Genomic DNA, 21,344 nt, shown 5'->3' on the forward strand with positions numbered 1-21,344 from the left:
TCCAGCGCAGAGCCACAAAGATGATTAAGGGAGTGGAACATCTCCCTTATGAGGAGAGGCTGAGGGAGCTGGGTCTCTTTAGCTTGCAAAAGAGGAGACTGAGGGGTGACCTCATCAATGTTTACAAATATGTGAAGGGTAGGTGTCAGGATGATGGAGCTAGGCTTTTTTCAGTGATATCCAGTGATAGGACAAGGGGCAATGGGTGTAAACTGGAACATAGGAAGTTCCACGTTAACATCAGGAAGAACTTCTTTACTGTAAGAGTGACAGAGCACTGGAACAGGTTGCCCAGGGGGGTTGTGGAGTCTCCTACACTGGAGATACTCAAGGCCCGCCTGGACAAGTTCCTGTGTGATGTACTGTAGGTTACCCTGCTCTTGCAGGGGGGTTGGACTAGATGATCTTTTTAGGTCCCTTCCAACCCTTGGGATTCTGTGATTCTGTGATTCTGTGATGGCCGCACGCAAAGAGTTGTGGTCAACGACTCAATGTCTGGCTGGAGACCAGTGACAAGTGGTGTCCCTCAGGGATCGGTGTTGGGACCGGTCTTGTTCAACATCTTCGTTGCTGACATGGACAGTGGGATTGAGTGCGCCCTCAGCAAGTTTGCCGATGACACCAAGCTGTGTGGTCCGGTTGATATGCTGGAGGGAAGGGATGCCATCCAGAGGGACCTTGACACGCTTGTGAGGTGGGCTGATGCCAACCTTATCAAGTTCAACCATGCCAAGTGCAAGGTACTACACCTGGGTCAGAGCAATCCCAGGCACAGCTACAGGTTGGGGAGAGAAGAGATTCAGAGCAGCCCTGCAGAGAAGGACTTGGGGGTGCTGGTCAATGAGAAAATGAACATGAGCCAGCTGCAGTGTGAGCTCGCAGCCCAGAAAGCCAACCGTATCCTGGGCTGCATCAAAAGGAGCGTGACCAGCAGGTCGAAGGAGGTGATCCTGCCCCTCTACTCTGCTCTTGTGAGACCTCACCTGGAGCACTGTGTGCAGTTCTGGTGTCCTCAACATAAAAAGGACGTGGAACTGTTGGAACAAGTCCAGAGGAGGCCACGAGGATGATCAGGGACTGGAGCACCTCCCGAATGAAGACAGGCTGAGGAAGTTGGGGCTGTTCAGCCTGGAGAAGAGAAGGCTGCGTGGGGACCTCATAGCAGCCTTACGGTACCTGAAGGGGACCTACAAGGATGCTGGAGAGGGACTCTTCGTCAAGGACTGTAGTGAGAGGACAAGGGGTAACGGGTTAAAACTTAAACGGGGGAAGTTTAGATTGGATATAAGGAGGAAGTTCTTTCCTGTTAGGGTGGTGAGGCACTGGAATGGGTTGCCCAGGGGGGTTGTGAATGCTCCATCCCTGGCGTTGTTCAAGGCCAGGCTGGAGAGAGCCTTGGGTGAGATGGTTTAGTGTGAGGTGTCCCTGCCCATGGCAGGAGGGTTGGAACTGGATGATCTTGAGGTCCTTTCCAGCCCTAACTTTTTTAGGTTTCTATGATTTTCCCCTTCATGCTGAACTTTCATGGGGCTGCTCATGAGAACATTTTGGGGTGAAGCCTTTCCTGGCTCAGCAATTACATGCAGATTTAAATTGTATATCAATTAAGAAGCTGCCTGTTAAGTGACTCTTAGATACCCCTGTAATGATTTACTGACTGCGTGTAGGGGTTGAAAACTTCGTGGTCACTGGCATACTCTATAATGTCACCAAAATGTCCTAGAACATCAGTTTTCCTGCAGGAGGTGGTGAACTGCAGCAGGGATCCCTGTATGGTCCTCGGAGCTGTGTCAGATGGGCAGCCATGTGAACATAGGCACTGCTTTTCTGTCAGTGTTTGTACGTGTAACCTGGCAAAGCCAGCTCAGGACATTCAGCTGCAAGGAGTTCAAAATATTGTCATACAGATTAGAACGGAAAAACACACAACCAGGTCTCTAATGTCTTCTCTTCGCTCTGCATATTGAATAGTAATTGTTTTATGAAAATAGCCCACAGTAAATATTTATGAACAAACAGGCAAACAGTGAGACCACTGTGAAGGGATAAATAAATAACTGTAAGTACATCAAAGTCCTGTTTCAGAATAAACTTCACATTCCTTGTATAGGATCCTTGCTGCAATCAATGCTTCTCATTTCCTTTCACAGGGTTACACAGTTGTCAGTGTTCAGTTCCAGTGGGATCACACTGGCTATGTTCTGGCTGAATTTTGGTTTAATATCAAAGCAGCATAAAACCAAATAATCTCTAAATATGGGTACTTATTTTTGGTATAGTGGTTACTGCTTCTCCACCGTAAGGGCAATTAAGCCCCAACTAATGAGCAGTTTTCTACATTAGAGTTATTCTGCTCTATCTCAATAAAACTTACTAAATAGCTTACTTCCTCCGGAAAAGAGATGGTCTAAATTCATTACGCATTTTACAGCCACTGGTCAGAAGAGCTTAATCCTTTTATCTTTTAAGGCAATTTCAGTTTCTTTTCTCAGGTGCATCTGGTTTTGTTTACTCTTTTCTTTTTTTTACCCATTTTAATTTGGCATCTCCAGCCAGCTTAGAGTATAAACTTGCTTTACCTGCAGGGCTGGGGCATGGTCTTTCATCTGAAACAATGGGAGTTAATGCAAAGGAGGCATTCTGTTCTGAAGAGTGGGAATTTCATTCTTTGCCTTTTAATCTAATGCATTTAGAGAGCTGGCTCTTTTGAAAGTTGTGCTTTTGGCAGCCTTTTTTCCCCCCCCCTTTTTATTTTGTTGTTTTTTTGGCATGCCTTCTTTTAATAATTGAAACCACCCTATTTTGTAACATCTGAAGTAGTAGCTAAGAAACTTGTAAGGGGCCCAGCATTGTGTGGTTCAGTGGGGAGCCACTCGCAATGGAAATGGCCCAGAGGGGTAACGCAGCGCTGCCAGGTCTGGTGGTTTTATTGTTAGTCTCACAGTATTTGGTGTTTTTCTTAAAGCCACAGCTGCTGAAGTCTTCTAATGAGAGGAAAATTCATCAACTTCCATGTAAAAAATGCAGCAGTGGTTCCGGGAGAGGAACTTGAAAGGCTGCCCCAAGTATTTCTTTCTGACTGTGGAAATAAAAAGTCTTAAGAAATATTCTCAGAACACTCTGATATTTTTATACTCAAATATCTTTATTTGGAGACTGAAATGCCTGAGGGGGCTGGGGATGCTGTAACTTGCGAGGCAAGCTCTCCAAAGAAGCCCCTTCCTCTTCCTAATGTAGCATTGGCTGCAGCCCCTGTGCCAGAGCATGCCTCTGCGTGACTTGGGAGAAGCCTCTGCAGATGTAGTTTTAACACAGGATATTTCATTTCAGGTTTGTTTGGGGGGTTTTATTATTTTTATTCAGCAAACACATCTCCTAAAATGGGTGGAGAAAACGTAATCCTGATGCTTTGTTGAACCATGTTGCCACAATTGTCAGGCCTAAATCAAGGTACTGATGCTGAAGATACTGCGGTAAATCCTATGGTCATTTAGCTTTCCTTTTTCAAATGCTTGACAGTTTAAAACTGAATTTGTAGAAGTGCTATTAAATAAACTCTGACTGTGGCATATTTGCTTTAGGACCCTTTTTAGCAAAGCACTTAAGTAAATGCATGATGTGAAGCCTATGAATAATATTATATCTCTGCAATGAATAGGGTACATAAGTGAGCGCTCAGTGTCCGAGATACGAGGAGCCCTTGAACTGGAACTATTCACACAATTAAAGTTAAACATTTGTGGAAAAGACATTGGATTATTCAGCTATTTAAAGGAAAGCATGTGCTTAAGTACTTTGCTAAATCAGAGCCTATAAAAAGAAATGCCAAAAAAAACCCCAGATGAATGCTGAAAATGGAAACTTATCACTGGCTAACTGATGTTGTGTTGCAAAGACAAGTGAAATAAAGCTGGGTCCGAGACCATTGTTGGCTGAGTTAGTGCTGTGCATCTACCAGTAAGGGTCTAGACACTGAGTTTTGCTTTTGGGTGTTTGTGCTGGCTGCCCTTGGTGAGTAAAAGTGGAGTCTCTTGTAGGGTGATAAATCCACTGCTTAATTTGCAAGTCATCATAGCAGGAGCATTATGCTACATGATGTGCATACTATAAATTGCGAGGCTTCTCTGAACCACTTAATCGAGGCATAAACTGGAGCTGTGAGATAAACTCCAGAGGCTGAGTGTGAGTAAAGAAGATCAATAAGATGTTTCTCAGTAACTACTAAATTAATAAACTCCTATTACTGATTTACTGGCTTCTCTGTATTAGTGGAGTTAGAAGTGGTTACATCCAGAATTTACCTCAGAATAAGCCCTGCTTGCTTTTTCGCTGCTGTGAGAACCTGACACGACCAGCAAGACCAGAAAGTGTATTATGTGGGTAAAAGTCAGCTAGCATCAGTCGCTGACAGTTAAAGAGAGACATAAAAAAGTCAAGTTTTTCTCTTTGCATGACCTTCTGTCCCTCAGAAAATAATCTTTTTTACCCAAAGGTGTGCACTGGATTGTGTTTCCGAAGGCAGGCTTGTATAGGACACATCACAACCAAAGAAGAAACAGGAGTACTAGTATGTGCTTCTAAAAAAGGCCTGGGAAAGATCCAAATAAAGGCAATTTTGGCAGCCCCGCGCCTCTTTTCCTTAGTAGGTAGTGTGAAGTATATAGGTATTGTCTAGATAAAGGCATCCCAAGCTAAGCAGCAGTCTGGTTTTTCACCATTTTGCTCATAGAGACAGTGGAAGTGGCTCTGAGCCAAGCACTGAAGGGTGGTTGGCCTTTGGGCACCTCTGTGGATCATGTGTATTAGCCCAGCTCTCGGTATTGATGGTTTTGGTTTCTTTTGTTATTTCCCCTGGCATGAGATTCTGTTTCATGTTTGTCAATAAACTCAGATACACTGGAGTACTGCCAGGATCAGTTGCTCAGAAGGAATGAGACTGACCAAAACAGATCAGGGGAGATTGAAAAAAGAGAGCAATTTTAAGGTTCTCGTTTGCCTTCTGGCTCCTGGACTTTTATTCTTTTGTGTTTCCAGATTTTCCTCTGAAGCCATAGACCCTGGAAACTTTCTAGTTTAAAAAGCTGGACATAATTCATTCTTATGAGATCAAGACTGCAGACTCTCAGTCCACCAACTACGGCTTTAATAAGGGCATTAAATTACCTAAGACATGCTCTGTAATCAGGAAGGTTGTGTTTAATTATTCATTTTGGTCCGTGTTCCCAAACACTTCTTCCGTGATTACCTTGTAATGCTCGGAATACTCAAACTCATTCTTACAGTTTTGTGCTGGCAAGAAATTCCAGTCGTGGATTGAAATCTAGCTCGTATTTTGCTGTGAACAAAACCAAACCAGAAAACCAGTCTGGTCCTCAAAATGCTCTTGGATTCAATGTAAGATAATAGCACAGGAATACAAACAAGTGCAGTGGGGCAGCGCTGTTACAGGGTAGTAGCAAGTGATCTCACCCTCGCTGTGAGCATGTCATCCAGATTATGGTAGGTGAAACTAGTAAGAATTGACCTAAAGGAATAAAACTTCTGTGAATATTTGTAAGTGGGCCTTAGCCTGGATCTCTTCATCTGTTTCTGCCTTCCATTGCCTTTTGGCTGGTGTAAGTCCATTGGCAAGAGCCAGTGAAGAAATCGTGGCTTTTGGAGGATATGTGATTTAGTAGGGAAAGGATTCCTTTACTCCTCTTTTGATCGAAGGGGCACCCTGTAACTAAGGTAGTGGAAGGCTCTGCTTAGGTCTGTTCAGTGTTTTCATTGAATTTCCATCGTGGCTGACTTCCTCACGGGATGGTAGCTCTGGGCAGCTTTCCTTCTCCTTCCCCGAGGAGGAAAGTTGTCCAGCCCCAACTGTATTTACTACCCAAGGCTCTGCAAATGTACGGTAAGTCCCTTGAGATGTGTGTTTCACCATAAAGGAAGATGCTGTCTCCTAAAGATCTCCTGTGATCTACCACTAGACTGCACTGGAGACCTGATTAGACATTCAAAGAAGTAATCATTAGAAGTAAGCTGCAGATTGAAACTTGGAAAGCGATTAAGTACTGAAACCATCTTTCAAAACAAAATGAAACAAAAAAACCACGCAGCAACTTCTCAAGTCTCGATTTCTTCAGTGCTGAATACCTTTCTGAATGAGGTGAAAACTGTTTTGAAGGCTCTGTGGAGAGGCGACTTTATGAAGTGTAATGACTCATGCTTATCATGTCAGTATGTGTTATCCAACTGTTTCTTCTGGCGTGAAAATCTGTTACCTTTTACTGAAACTGTAAGTGTGGAAAACCAAACAAACCCTGAGATTCCCGCCCCTGGAACACAGCAAGTTTCACAACAGCCTTTTGGAGAAGTAACAAGGTTTTCCTTGATGTAGTGTACTATTTAAAGACCTGAGTAACTATCGAGGATGCTTGTGGTTATTAAGTGAGGTAGTTAAATTTTGATGGAAATTAGAAATAACCCAAACTGGTTTCTATTCCATGCATTAATATTCCTGTCAAGCAAATGGAAATGCTGCTTAAGGAACATCTAGATTGTAAATGAATAAAGATTTCAGGCCTGGAGTAGAGAATTTGTATGAACTATGCAGCCAAAGCTCTGTTGGAGGTGGAATGTGTGGTTCTGCATAACAGGTGAACTGAAAATAATGGGTATGACAGGAGCTATATTTAAATGAGCCGACTTGAAAGCAGGAAGGAATAGAGGAAAATGATACACACAAATCAGGGTGAATTCTGTCCTCCACAGATCCATTTCTTTTGTCACAAGCAAAAATTGCTGTGGCAGAACATGAGGAACTATCTTCTGTGACCGAATGAGTCAAAACAACAGTCTGAGTTTGGCAAATGTACATGCCTTGTGGCACATGAAGGGGAAAGGAACAAATGTTTTCTGGACAAAACTGAGCAAGAGGAAAGTTTCATTTTCCAGGACTTCTGAAGGATTTTCTCCTTGTGCAGAAGGAAGCTTCAAGATCACAATTTCCAGTGTTTTAAGCAATGCAGTCGTAGAACTTCTAAGCAAGAATTTGTCACAAAAGGTCAAAGTTGGGATTAATAATACTGTGAATGGGCCTTTATCCTAGCCAAGTTCCTGCTTTTGTTTCAAGTATTTTCATGTACATTTTGGAGTTCCAGCTTGTTTTGGTTTGAAAGAAGGAGGCTGTAGAGCAAGTAATGTTTTGTACACCGGCAGACTCCGCCAACATGGCATGAAAATACTGAAGGTGATTAAAGTCATAGCTTAGAGTGGGACCAGATCGGAGGAGCAGCCCACAAAGGCTCTGGTATTTTATATGCACAAGGGAGCTGACCTGGTGTTACCAAAGTCAGTACCAGTCCTGTCACTTCAGGCAAAGGCCGCCTTTCCTATTTCATCTCACCAGTCTGCACTGGGGTCAGCCCACTGCCCCCACGCTGCTTCTGGACTAAGTCACCAGCAGTTTGTACCATAACCTTTCATCATACAGACAGATAAGTATAGGAATAACTTTATTCCAGATTTACTTCTTGACATTACTGAAATGACTTGAACATTTCAAGTCATGTTCCTAAGATGGAGTCTTTTAGGTAGGGTGTGGTTTTATTTTCAGAGTTTTCACTGTATTGAACTAACTCAAGGGTTAAAAGCACTCTCTGCTAAAAATAGCAGGTTACCTTTTTTATTTGATATAAAAGTTGAAATGCACTGTTCTTCTGTGCTTCCAGACACCAGTAATCTCAGTCATGCTGCACTGAATTGAATCTCCTCTTTGCTTTGGGCTTTTTGCACTCTTTCTTCCTCTATGCCATATGGATCCTGTGTCCTTGTTATGTCAAACATTCACAAGGGCCGCTCAGGTTGATCTCCATGACCATCTTCTCGGTGAACATCTTTCCTGCTTGCCAGTTTTCCCACCTAAAGAAACTTCCTATATACTGAACTAAACTGATAAAAATGATGTATTTTTCTTCTTACCCCTCAAGAAGCTCCTGTTGGTTTGGGCAGTGTGGTGTGTGTTAGCATTGCATTGGAAAGAGCCACGTTTCTCCAAAGTAGGGCTTTGTTATGAAGTTCATTTGACTGAAAATATTTTGCATGCTTAACTACCTGCCGGTGAATTTTTCTATGCCAAGTAATGTGTCAGGAGCTACCGGAGCATAGTAAGTTAATTACTTGTGTGCATACTGTGAAGGAAAAGCAAACAGCAAGGCACCAGTGATACGAAGAATGAGACTTCATTTCAGTCGCCAGAGATTGTGTTGTTAATGAATCCTCTCAATCAGCAGGGAATTGGTAATGTAGATAAGGCCAGGTATGGCTGTGTACTGATATGGAGATTAGTCCCTCAACCAAAACATTGTTTTTAGTGAGGGCTTGCTAATATTAAGTAGTTTTTCAAAAGCACCAATGAAATAGAAAAACAGCCTGAATAATTATGGCTGTCTTCAAAAGGCACGACGATGATGATGATTTAATGTGCTTTGCAGGCACCATATAAATCCAGTGTCTTACAGATTTCATAGTTAAGTGATACACTTCAGATTCCATTTTATGATATGTGTGACCATGGGCTGCCCAAATGCTGCTGTGATTAAACAGCACAGGGAAGTGTGTTCAAAGCTGACTGCTGCCTCTTACTCCTCACATTGGAGTAAGAGAGGTAGGGATTGCTGTGAAAGCACCTGCCTTGCTCCCAAGCATCCTCCATGGCAGTACATGAAGATGCTCCCATTGCAGGGAGCAGGCAGCTGTGTGAGCTGCAGACAGGGAAGGGAAGACATAGGCAATGCTCTTACCTTGCCCTGAGGAAAATACATCCCAGTGACAAGCCATGCCCTGAAACCTGCAAGCTGCAGTCTGGGGTGACCATCCCTAACTGAAACCTTCGTGCAGTGCTGGGGAAGAGAACATTTATTCCAGATTTATTTTATCTATCTATCTATCTATCTATCCATCTATATTTATCTATTTATTTTGATTTTGTTTATTTTCTTTCTCTCTTTCTCAGCTTTCTCTCTCTTTCTCTATCTTTCTCTCTTTTTCTTTCTGTTTCACTCAGTGTCTGAACGTGCACCACTGGTACTGTGGGGTGAATCTCTCGCACTGCTCACCTCGACTGCATCCATCACCCCAGTTGCTGTGCTGCCAGCTCTTTGCAGCAGCTGGATTTTCCCCACAGCACCTGCTCAGCTGTTGGTGTGCAGGTTCCCCACTGCAGAGCAGTGCCGGAGGCAGGGAAGAGGCTCTGTCTGTCCTGGCTGGGGAATACTGCAGGGACAGGGGACAGTGTGGCAGGAGGGGGAATGCTGCCAGTGCTCTCCAGCACTAGCATCCATCCAGGCAGGAGGGTGTTCCAGCAGTGGAATAAGATCCACCGTAGGAACACAAGCTTTTAACCCTGAACTTTCCTAACTGGAAAACTAAAACTGGTTTTGGATAGTTTCAGCTATTCAGTGTAACATTCTGGAAATAACTGATACAGAACAAATATGAGAAACATGGGTCTAAGCGTTCTCTGTCAGCTACAGAAGCAGTGCTGTCTGCTAGAATGCCTCAGGCTGGACACTATGGTCGCTAATTGTCTTCCTATTTATTCCTATTCCTGATGCTCTTGAAGTAATGGTAGAGACATAGACTGAATGTTAATGGAAGTTGAGGCCAGGGTTCACAATGTGTCCTTAAGTAAAAGCTGGCAATCCCCCAGGAACTCTCCCGGGAGCTATTTTACTGGTGCATATTAGTGAAAGGGACAGCTGGATTGAGAAGGCTGTTGTAACAGGGATGCCATTAAGAACTTAGTTGAGCAAAAGTTGATTTTCACCTAAAAAGGAAATATCATAGCAGAGCCAGTGCTTGTCAATGTTTAATGAGTGATTTCGGGGGCTGCAGTATTGTCTGTGTTATAATTAAGCATTAAGGTCCTAGTATGGTGGCTGTCTTCTGGTCAGGTTGGGATCTGCTTTGGACACTTCTGTTTGTTGTAAATTATAAACCTGAGCCAAAGCAACGAGTGAAAATAATTTCTGTGGCAGGTTTCTTTTGAAATCATGAGTACTTTCACTCCACCAGAGCCTCTGGATAGGCTTTATTGATATCAACCCTTCCCTTTATTCCTGTTCTATATTGCTCTGTGCTCTCGGTGGGTGTTTTATTAACCTGCATCCTGCAAAAATTCAATAAAAATATACAATTTTTTCCTTTCTTTCCTCCTCCTTGTCTTTGTTTTTTTCCTGCTGGCTTTCAGAGGCAGAGCTCTGGGGAAGGCTCCTTTGGTTCCTTAGGAGGAACAGATGGGAATCAAGAAAAGGCACTTTCTGTTCCCATCCCCACCCAAATTTGAGGTAATTAAGTTACAGTGAGGCATCATTTACGTTAGCAGTTGCTTTGGTGAGATCAAGGCTATTAAGGGTACATGTGAGGAGCGGTAGGATTCAAGTCTGTGGTGCTTTGAGGAATAATTGGAAGTGTGTTTTTCCCAGACCTTTTTGCAGGCAGCCTGGCAGCGAGGTCCTCAGTGGCACAGTTGGGTCTTGCACAGTTGGTCTGCTTTTTATCTCTGCAGCTCCCCTCAAGTTTTGAGCAATCCTTGCAGACGTTCTGATGGGAGAGGTGAACTTCTTTTATAAAGGAAGGGAGAGAAACAGAGCATGGAGCTCCTGCTGGTAAGGAAGGGGGCAGAGAGGCAAGATGGGAATTGGAGATTTCCTGTCTTAAATGTCACGGCTTATTACTGTCGCTGTCGTTCAGTGTTCATCTCTGAGGCGCTGGGCAGGTTCAGCAGCGCAAGAGTTCTGATGCTTCAGCAGGGTCTCAGTCAAGCCCCCAAACAAGGCAAGATCTCTGTTTTAAGGACAAAACAGCCCCATGAAAGGCTTCCTTAGCCCCCCATGCTGGTTTTGCAGGTTTCCCTCTTGCCTCACTCTTCCTGCTGTCTCAGGTCTCTCCAATCACAGTTGCGGTTTGGGCTGTGCCCTATGGGACCGTCACCCACAGTCTGGTGATAGGGTCACAGGCGCAGAGGAGCAAGCCGCCTGCTCAGCCCCATTGCCGTTCCCTGCTCTGGGTGTTGGCAAGGCATGTTGTAATTAGCACCAAGCCAAATTCAGACCCTCTTCCTTCCTCTTCTTTCAAGAAAATCTTCTTGAAGCCCCCAGGGCATCTAACAGCTTTTGGGTAGGAATGTTTCCTGCCTAGTTCTTCCTCTTTTTCCTCTGTTTTATTTTCTCAGAGCTTTATTCATGTTGTTCATTCTCCTTGGAGAAGCCCAGACGGAACCATGGTTTACATCAGCGTTACAAGTGCTTGTGCTACTTCTTCATCCATTTAATTCCGTGAAAGACCAGACTCATTTCTTCTTTTATCTTTGCTTTTTGGCAGAATTGGCTTTTCCATTCTCTTCTGTTCCTTGGGAAGGTTGGTCACCTTTCTGGTGTTCTAGTGGGTTATCCAGATCGCTTTGGAGAAGAAAGCATGAAGCAAGGATGGCGCAGAGCAGGGGAGGATACCCCAGGAGGGATGCACATGTTCGAATTTGAGGTGCCTCATGTTGGGTTGCTTGCACCTCTGTCTTACACTGTTCATTTCTAAGCTTTTTGAGGCAGGAGCTGTTTTCTGCTGCATATGTGGAAGAATGTCTGTATTTGGGCACTGCAGTAATAAAAGTATTTCTTCTGTCGAGATCCATCATTATACAGCTATTGCCCTGTACAGGAAAAAAGGATAGTGAAAGAGAGACCCTTCTATGCAGAAAGTTGTCCTGGACATGACCTGCCCAAGGCACTCATGCCCTGTCTGAGTCACTCATTACTGAAATATATGTCTTCCTCTCAGCATCACAAAGTGCTGTCGTTGAGCTACTGCATTGATTCATAATACATCTTAATTCAGTAATTTCCATTAAGATTTATACTTTGAAAAATTATATTTAGGAAAAAATCTATTTTTATGTCTGTCCCTTGCCTTCATGGAGCTTTACTCAACTAGTATAGGAATAGAAGAAAGTAATTTACAGTGTCTTCATAGAAATTAATCTCCTGTTTTCTCTTTATAGTGTATAAGTTATCACTTCATTTATTATATGCAGCTCAGAGGTGAGCAGTTTTAAAAAGCCCTCAGACAGTTATGAAATGAATGGTGTGAGATATCAGATACAGCTATTAAAAATGCAGAAAATGAGAAAAAACAGAGGATGTTGATGTATGTTGTCTCCACCTCTTGCCACCATCAGGCACCTCCTGGACCACAATTTATCCTCCCACTCAGTGAGTTCTGCATGATAATTTCATTGATATTGTTGTCCTCTGTGTGCTCAATATAAATAATATTGAAATATTAGAGTTACAAACCTCCACAGCTCATTAGTCGTGTCTATCAGGAGTTTATTGTGTGAGACACCCCTTTAAAACCCCAAACTATTTTGCCAGTGCAGCTAAACTTAGTCCCTTTTTCACTTTTGTGTGGTGGTAAATTATTCAGCTCACAAATGCTAAAACTTGAAATGTTTATGGAAAAAGCTTGTTTTAGTAATTACATTTACTCCACTTTATTGTGAGCTTCCCGAAACATTTGTCTTAAGGTCCTGGCTTTTCCTGGTGTTGGCTATTTATCATAGATTTGTGCCACTGACAGGTTGATAGGTACAGTGGGAGCTTCATGCAAGATTCATGGCAGCTTCGTACTTTTTCTGGGGAACAAAATTAGGATGCAGAAAGTATGTGTTTGGGAGGATGTATTAAAAACATCACAGTGTTTGTGACTGTTTAATACAGATGTTCACACATATACCAAGTAGTGCGAAGGTTTTCAAAACATGTTAACATACATATCTAAAAACATATATACAATGGGTAACATGCATGTTAAAAATTTGCCAAAGATAATTGAAGGTTACACGGTTTAATTAAAGAACCCAGCAACAAACGTAGCATCTGTGGCTATGAGAATTTAAGGAGAACATGCACCTCACTGTCTTCAGATGTAAAAGCTGCAGGCATTATAGGATAGTTTATGTTTATGAGCATGATTGAAAGCCTTTCTTTGCATCTGCCACGTTTTGGCAGTGAGACAGTATCAGTGACAGGATCAGTTCTGAAGATCAGCTTTGCTTTTGCAGCCCCAGGGCTGGGTGCTTCTGTAGGTCTGGTGGCATTGGTGCAGAAAGGAGTCATCAGGGCTTCTGATGTTGCTGGTAGCAGTTGCTCAAAGGTTATCTAAATCCAGACCCTTTTCATTCCCTCTTCCTGTATTTGTGTTTGTTCCAACAACTGCCAGTTAAGATATCCCTTATCAGAGATTGGTCTTGGGGACATTTTCTTCCCGTTCTCCAGAAAGACTGTTCTTGTCTCTTTATGGCTCTCACGTGTCTTGTGTACTCTTTTCTGTATTGTGCTTGCAGAGTAGATAATGCTTAGACCTGTTTGGGTCTCAGCAAGCTCTTCAGGATCTTGCTTGTGATATTTGGCCTCATTTTTCAAGCAGTAATTGGAATTTTCTGCAAGCATGAGTGTCTCATGTTAAACAGAATGTTGACAGAGAATAATAAAATTAAAAGCCCTTTTTGCCCAGGGTAGGAAGTCCTGGATCTTTGTTCAAAACATCGCTGTGGACTCTTAACTACAGGCTCTCCTTCTCCATCTCTTTGATTTTGATATGCCATCATTTTAGAGCAAGAGAGTAAAACTTTTCCCCCTAATATAATGATTCAACAGCCACATTGCCTTCTCTGCAGTGGTAAGGCCCTGAAAGATGCCGTTGATTTCTATCAACCCTTTAAGGGATTTTAATGCCTTTACCCCTGCAGCTTTGTGGTAAATAATTCAACAGGAGAGACGTCATTCAAATAATTCTTTTCTGCCTTATGTCTAAATGCAGTCATCAGGCTTCATCCTATGGGGTTCACTTTTCTTCTTCCTAGGGAGGGAATGGGAGATGAGAGGAGAGGGTAAAGAGGGGCTGTTTTTATAGCTGGTCTGGATCTGCAGTTACGTCCCTGTTCTCCTGTCATAGCTCGTATGGTGTAAGCACCTTTTCTGGTGCCTTCCTGGATTTACTGATATATTTGCTTTTGAATGGCAAAAAATTATGGTGAGGTCTTGGTTTATGGCATCAAGTAAGAGTATTTAAATTTTTTTTCTTGTCCCAGCTAACAGAGAGAAGCCCCAGACTGACATTTTTGAAGGATCCTAAAATGCACTCAGTTCCGTAGTGAATTTCACTGGTATTTGTTTTAAACATCCTTTTTCCTGTTTGAAAATTCAGCCTGCTATTGTAGTTCATTGCTTTGTAGCTGAGCAAGAGCACCACTTTCTTGCTCTTTCTCAGTGTAGGGAAAGAAAGAAACCGGTTTTGTGTACTCGTGGTGACATTTCTTTTCAGTGTTTCTTGAGATTTGTCTTGTGATGGAGCAGTTCAAGTATAACAGAGACTCAGAGGCAGAGATTTGCATCTTTAGTCTCACTCAGCTAAATGCTGAGATGGTTGGGCAGTTCATAGCTGCCAGTCTGTGCAAAGAAAAGCATCGCTATTATCCAGAGCCTGTAAAACTTGCAGAGGTTCTTGCCTGTGTTGGTCTTTTAAGTCTTTAAGCTACCCATCAGAGCTGCTGCAAGCAAAGGTTGGAAGGTTTTTTGTGTGAAGAGGAAATGCTATTTCGTTCCATCCGTCCTTAGTAACTGGTGGATTTCGCCATAAGAAAAGCCTGGAATTGCCCTTTGTATGCCCGCAGGTGCTGAATGGCATGGTACTGTCACACATCTGAAATAGCCAGATACTTCTGGAAGTTGTGTGTCAGAGGCTGGCCGCATTGACTTTCAGGTGAGATTTGGCTTTTAAGCACCTGGATCCTTTCTGGTATTTTTTATTTGCCGAGTGCTTTGAGCAGGAAGGCATTCTTCCCTGTGAGGGTGGAGAGGTGCTGGCACAGGGTGCCCAGAGAAGCTGTGGCTGCCCCATCCCTGGCAGTGCTCAAGGCCAGGTTGGACACAGGGGCTTGGAGCAACCTGCTCTAGGGGAAGGTGTCCCTGCCCATGGCAGAGGGTTGCAACTGGGTGAGCTTTAAGGTCCCTTCGAACCCAGACCGATCTGTGGTATGTGAAGATGCCAAAAGTTACCAGTCCATTCTGGTTCTGTGCTGCTCTTGCATCAAATACTTCAGCTCCAGGATGGAGCCTATCTGGTGTTTACCTTTGCTTGCTGGTTCTCCCACTGTCTCAGTGGAAGTATATAGTATTTACTAAGACAGGTGAGGACTCTGGTTTTTTGAAAACAGAATGATTTGTCAGCCCTTAAAAGGCCAATTCCAATTCATTCCAAATTTTATTTGATTAAAGGTACCATGCTTACTGTTGGAAAAATGAAACACAAATAGCCGTAAATTACTCTGCTTCAGATGGGTAAATGTCACACACAGAATGATGGGATTTTTTTTTCTACTAGGTTTAAGTGAAACGGAGTCTTTATTTAGTGTCATGTTTTTACTTAAAAGCATTTATTTAAAGTTCTAAAAAACAAAGAATTCAATAAAGCACGACAGGTGTAACTGCAAATGATTAATGATATAATTCTCAGTACTTTATAAAGTGTCTAATGCTGAAGAGATTTATACAGTGCAGAATGGCAATTGTGCTTTGATGGAAGGAATAGGTAATCAATACCTGCAAGCTTAGAAAAAGTGTTCTATTTCCTCCTTTAATGATATAGGGTTTTCTGCAAGGCAAGGATGTCTGGAGCATGAGACACTTGGAAGAAGAATTAATTTGAAAACTGTAGTGGAAGATCAGTTTCAATTAAAACCGCACTTGAATGTCTGTGGCAAAAAGCAGGCAGTTAGGCCTAAACCTTCTGATGGCTACCATTGAATAAATTAATCCTGCACTGTTCTTGATTAGATTTTATCAGTTGTGGAGCTTATTTTTTTTCTCTGGGTTTAGGATGTAATTTATTTACTTTGGTCTCAAACTCAAAAGTAAACATTTTCTTCTCTTAACCCTAACCTGCCTTCACCATTGGATGGCCCTGATCCTTCACTGCTGGGAATGGAGATGTTCGGGTCGTGCCCTCTATTTCTGTCTAGAGTTGCTTCCATAATGGTGTCAGTCATATTGCATGTAATAATTTGCATATCAAAAACTTGTGAAGGAAATTAATGGAAAACCTAGCCATTTATAAAATCCTGTGCTGATTCTAACGAGCAGGTCCTGAACCTCTAAATCAGAGCTTCGCCTTACGACTGTAATTTGGGATGTCAGGACTTAGAGTCACAGCACGAAGCTGGGGGTTTGAATTGCTGAGAGAGTTTCATTGCATTAGATTTTTTCTTTAATAATTCAACAGAAGGACAGAAACATTTTATGCATGAAAACTAATACTATCACATGAAGAGAGCAGATACTGCTAGGCGCTTTTTTGTACGTTATAGATTTAGAAGGAAGTGAAGCGACTATGTTTATAGAAGGAGCTGTATTGCTATTAAATTAATCCAAGCAAGTTAAATTGATTTTTAAAAAGGCAGATTTAATTAATGGAGTGTTTTTAAATGATACAAAGCCTTTAAAGGTCTGTGAGAAACTGCATTTCAGCAAGAGCCAGTCCAGGTACCTGGGTCACTTGAGGTTTTCATTCCATGCGGTGGTTTGTTTGTTTGTTTCTTTTACCCTTATGCTCATTTGATTCATTTTGACAAGACAGTTTTCACTGCAAATTGGCTGAAAGCTGGCTGTACTTTTTAAGTACGCATATATAGAAATTTGTGACAGGGTGCATGCGAGGAGCCCTGAAATCCCTGTTAGAATGAATCTGTCTTCTAAGGGAAAAAAAGAAATCTCCCCATTGACACCAGGATACTTAAAAAAGGCAAACTTGAGTACACGGCTCCTTTTGAATGCACAGCTGAAACCACTGCGATAGCCTCTGTGAGCAGAGTGATTTTGAAAAGCTCACTCCCTGTTTACAACAAAGCCAGAGAGCAGGAGCTGGCAGGTTTGATGATTATGTGTAGCACGAAACGTTTTAAAGCAAATTCCCAAATTTCATGGAGTCAGTGCAAGGTTATATGAAAAGTAAATCTGAATTGCCAATTAATGCACTGCAAACCAATTACTGAGAGCATCCTGCTCCAGGAAAAGTATCTGTGTTTGAGTGGAACATGTCTGGTTTTCCTTGTGTAGGGTTTTTAATAATTCTGTTCTCCTTGGTTGTGGTATATTGGGAAATTAACTGAAAGTGGCTTTTGCTGACAGTACAAGTTGAATTGTGAGGTAAGTGAAACTGATTTTTAACCTGGGCAGATGATGTAAATGACTTCTAAAGGATGTTACCATTTTCCCTAATTGTAGTTGAAAGTAAAACACTTTCTTGTTGTTGTTTTGACTCATAGAGCATTTGCGTGCGATGAGTATAGCACAAAATCTTGCTATTGATTAAGTGTCCTGCTTTAGCCCATGGGAAGATAGGAAGAATGCATTTTGCAACTAGACAGATTAATACCCAGTGGCCAAAGGAGCTGGCCTTTACAACTGCTGGGTTTGGATGGCGCTAATTGAATTTACATACCCTTCTCAGATGAAAGGGGGTAAAAAATGCATATTGGTGCATGATTTGCTGCTGTCTACCTATTGAACAGATACACTGACTATGTAGTTCAGAAGTATGATACAGGTATGACATCAGGGGTCTTGGGAGGGCAGAGTTCAGCTCTGGGCTGCACTTTGGTTTTGGTAGATGAGCTTGGGTAAATTGCTTCCCTTCTCAGGCTGTCAATTTCCCTATCTTTACACAAGAATAACGTTGCGGATACCTGCTGTAAAGCACTTCAAGAACCGCGAGAGAAAAGTGCTTGACAAGAGCTCCGTGCTATTGTTTCAGGAGCTTAAACCACTGTTTGCACTCACAGGAAGATAATCCCTTAGTCTCTATTAATACAATTTAAGAGTTGGAAAGGGAGGTCATAAGAAAAATCTGAAATTCACTGAAGATTCTACTGCAACCAGAGGATGTGCTGCAAGGTGTGCTGCTGAGGGTTCCTGGTGTTATGGTGCATCTACAGCTGGAATATGGTGGGGATGACAAAGTCTGTGCCTGAAACCTTTTATTTTTCCATATTGATTTTATTGACTGTTCACACTGGAGAACCTCACCAAATGGGCAGGGTGAGTTAGGGCTGAGGCGGACAATGTCTGGCAGATGGAGTGATGGTTTGTGGTACTGTCTCTTGCAGCTCCACTGCCACACCGCAAGACACTGCTGCTTTCCTTCTCCCAGCAGCAGTGCTGGTGCAATCCTGTTGTGAAATTTAGTTACACAGCTTGGGGGCTGAGGACTCATAAATAGACCAAAAAGTCATCTGGAGCTGGTGGAAGCTCCAGAACCAGAGCAGGATGCACTCCTTCTCTTGTGCCTTGCGATTTGGGTGGATAGCTGTGATAACAGTAGTGTGATATCCAGTAGTTTTTAAGCTACTACAAATAGACTTTAAAGGGTTATGCTGAGCGTGTGAAGACCCTGATGTGCTGGGGACAGAAGCATTTCAATGTAATTTCTCTTCGCAGCTGTAGCATTCTCCACTTGAACAGTGGCTAGGGATGGGCTCACAAAATACAGAAGCTTCTGTGGCTTTAAACTTCTCCCTGCAGCTTTTTTAAATGAAAAAAAGAAAGTAAAGAGGTGTGAGGGGAGGAAAGGTGCCTGTTTGGCTCTGTTTGCTTTTGACTAGCTGTCATGTAATACGGATGACTTTGATGTGTCCATATGCAAGGCATTGCCTATCAGTCCTTGGAGCTTCTCCTTTACTGTTTGACTTGCCTTGTTTTGAGAGAGTAGTTTACATGAGGGGAGAACAGACTGTGCTAGTAGAAAAAGCAACCTAATAACAAAAGAAGGTTACAGTATTTTTTTGACGGGCCATTGTCCTCTTCCTCCATCCAGAGTAATTGTTATTTCCTTTATTTTCTTCATATTTGCTAACATACACTTATCTTAATTCTTTCTTTTTATCTTTTATGGCTTCAAAACCTTCAAAAGTAATGTGATCATTAATAAAGATCGTATTATCTTAGCAGAGTAATGCACAGACATGAGTTAATTGGTAGGTGTGAGGTTATTTATCTCATGAGAAAAGGTAAACTGTATCATAATGTATTAAGGCTGAAGCTTTAGGAGAGTTCCTATAACACCATGCTAATCGGTAACATATGCACGAGGGGAACTTGGGAGTCATGGATGGTTTTATAGAATAGTAAGTAAAAAAAAAAAAAAAGGCCATTGTTCATTACTGCCAGAGGCAAAGTTGGATGACTGCGCAAAGCTAATGGTGGATTTCAAGCTCCTCATAAGCTTAGAAGTCTAAGGCAAGAAGCGTACCTGCGGTGGAGTTACCTGGGGAGCTGAATTGCTTCATCCTCTTCCTTAAGAGTTATTCCAAACTGTTGAGCCACTGGAATGTCAACTGGCATTGATATGTTTTAACAGGTAACTCTGGTCCCGAGCACTGGGTTACTTCCAGCGAGAAGTGCGGAGGGTCTCACCAGTCTCCCATAGACATCGTAGACCATCAGGCCCACGTTGGAGATGAGTATCAAGAACTGCAGCTGGATGGTTTTGACAATGAATCTTCAAACAAGACTTGGATGAAAAACACAGGAAAAACGGGTATGTTCTTGTCTCTTTGTCTCCATACCCTGCCTGTAGTCAATTAAAAATTCAAGCCATGTTCGACCCTCTTCCTTTTGAATTCTTCTGTTTAGGTTTTGCTGCCTTTTTTTTCCCTTTAATATAATTTTCCAGCAGCAGCAGCTACCTGTCTGTGCCTCTGCATTCTGTGCAGAGCTAGTTCTGCAGATTGATTTTAAGGGGTTTTGGTTAGGGTTTTTTTTTAGTGTAAAGTAATTCTCTTGGGAGTCAGTTGTTCCTTATAATAAAAGGCTATATAAGAGTTTCGAGGTGTAACCTTGAATTATCAGCTTTAGGAGGCCATAAAATCTAATCCAAAAGAATGCTGAGATGCAAGGCTCAGGGGGAAGGAAAGGGGAGGTCTTCGAAACTGGAAAGTTTTGGGGAAGAAAGAGCAATAACTGCTTCAGAGTGGTGGGGGCTCACTAATGTGTTTCTGATATGATTATAGCTGTGTGTTCTTCTCTGAACTGACTCCTCTTCTGCCCTGTCTGTTCTGGCTTTTAGAGAAAAGAACAGTCGAGCACTGCTTATTCTTACCAAAACAGTTCACTGAAAGGTCAAGGTTGATTTATATGCAAAGCCACATGCATTTGATTACTTTTTAATTCTAAAAATGTAAAAAGCAGAAATTATAAGGCCACCCTCTTCATTTGACAAGGTCAGATCTTTTTTAGGGAATCGAATTAAACCACTAATTAATTCAATTTTATTTATTGGAAGTATATTTTTGTCTTCATTAACATTCAGCACACATCTCTCTATAATGCTTTATGTAATGTGTCCCTACTCAGTGGGCTGCTAGCAAAACCCAGGCCATGTACCTGCTCCAGGAGTCTGCAACAGAGCTGTGATTGCAGCATGACCTCAGATACACCCATTGCTTCCAGGGGACTTTAGGTCTGAGCCACAACTTAAGAGTCCAGCAAGCGCTTCAGATCCAGTTCCAGCAATTCAGGATCTTAGCAGGAGTTGGTAGTTATTTCCCTTCAGATGAAATGGAGTGACAGGCTGCGATCCTGCTTTCTTTCACCCCAAAGCACAGCCAGTTAACATAAACCACCACCAGGCATAGCTTGATGTTCTGATGCATTACTGAGGGGTTTTTTTCTCAGCTTCACTAAGAAATGGCTCCTGTTTGCTTTGAAATCCTGACTTTGTTGCCCTTTATATCAGTGTGAGGTTCAGGCAAGGTTGAATGCTATGGAAATTTGATGCTTAATTAATCTATTCATGTTATGCACCCTGCCCTTTTGGTCACAGAGGGGTGTTTGTAGTAACCAGCAATAAATATAATTACAAATACCACAGAAAAGTGATGGTGCTGTTCTTCTAAGAAAGATGCTAATGCTGTACTGTATGTGTAATAGGAGCATATTGCTGTACATATAATAGGAAACCATGTTAGAATCATAGACTTATTTAGGTTGGAAAAGACCTTTAAGAACATTGAGTCCAACCGTTAACCCAGCACTGCCAAGTCCACCACTAAACCATGTCCTTCAGCGCCATATCTACATGTCTTTTAATTATCTCCAGGGATGGTGACTCCATCGCTTCCCTGGGCAGCCTATTCCAGTGCTTGACAAATGTTTTGGTGAAGAAATATTTCCCAAGATCCAACCTAAACCTCCCGTGGTGCAATTTGAGTCTTATTTCCTCTTGTCCTATTGCTATTGAACTATTTCAGG

The 21,344-nt window shown here is 42.3% G+C and overlaps 1 protein-coding gene across 3 annotated transcripts in view; it reads left to right on the forward strand.

The window, feature by feature from the left end:
- Positions 1-21,344, forward strand: part of PTPRG (protein tyrosine phosphatase receptor type G) — a 407,805-nt gene that overhangs the window by 199,963 nt on the left and 186,498 nt on the right. For all 3 annotated transcript variants that reach the window (XM_065687094.1, XM_065687095.1, XM_065687096.1), the window contains one exon: positions 19,453-19,632. In XM_065687094.1, coding sequence (XP_065543166.1) covers positions 19,453-19,632 — 180 coding nt within the window. The remainder of the gene's footprint in view (positions 1-19,452; positions 19,633-21,344) is intronic.

The sequence above is a fragment of the Lathamus discolor genome, chromosome 7, assembly GCF_037157495.1.
Source record: "Lathamus discolor isolate bLatDis1 chromosome 7, bLatDis1.hap1, whole genome shotgun sequence".
Lineage (NCBI taxonomy): Eukaryota > Metazoa > Chordata > Aves > Psittaciformes > Psittacidae > Lathamus > Lathamus discolor.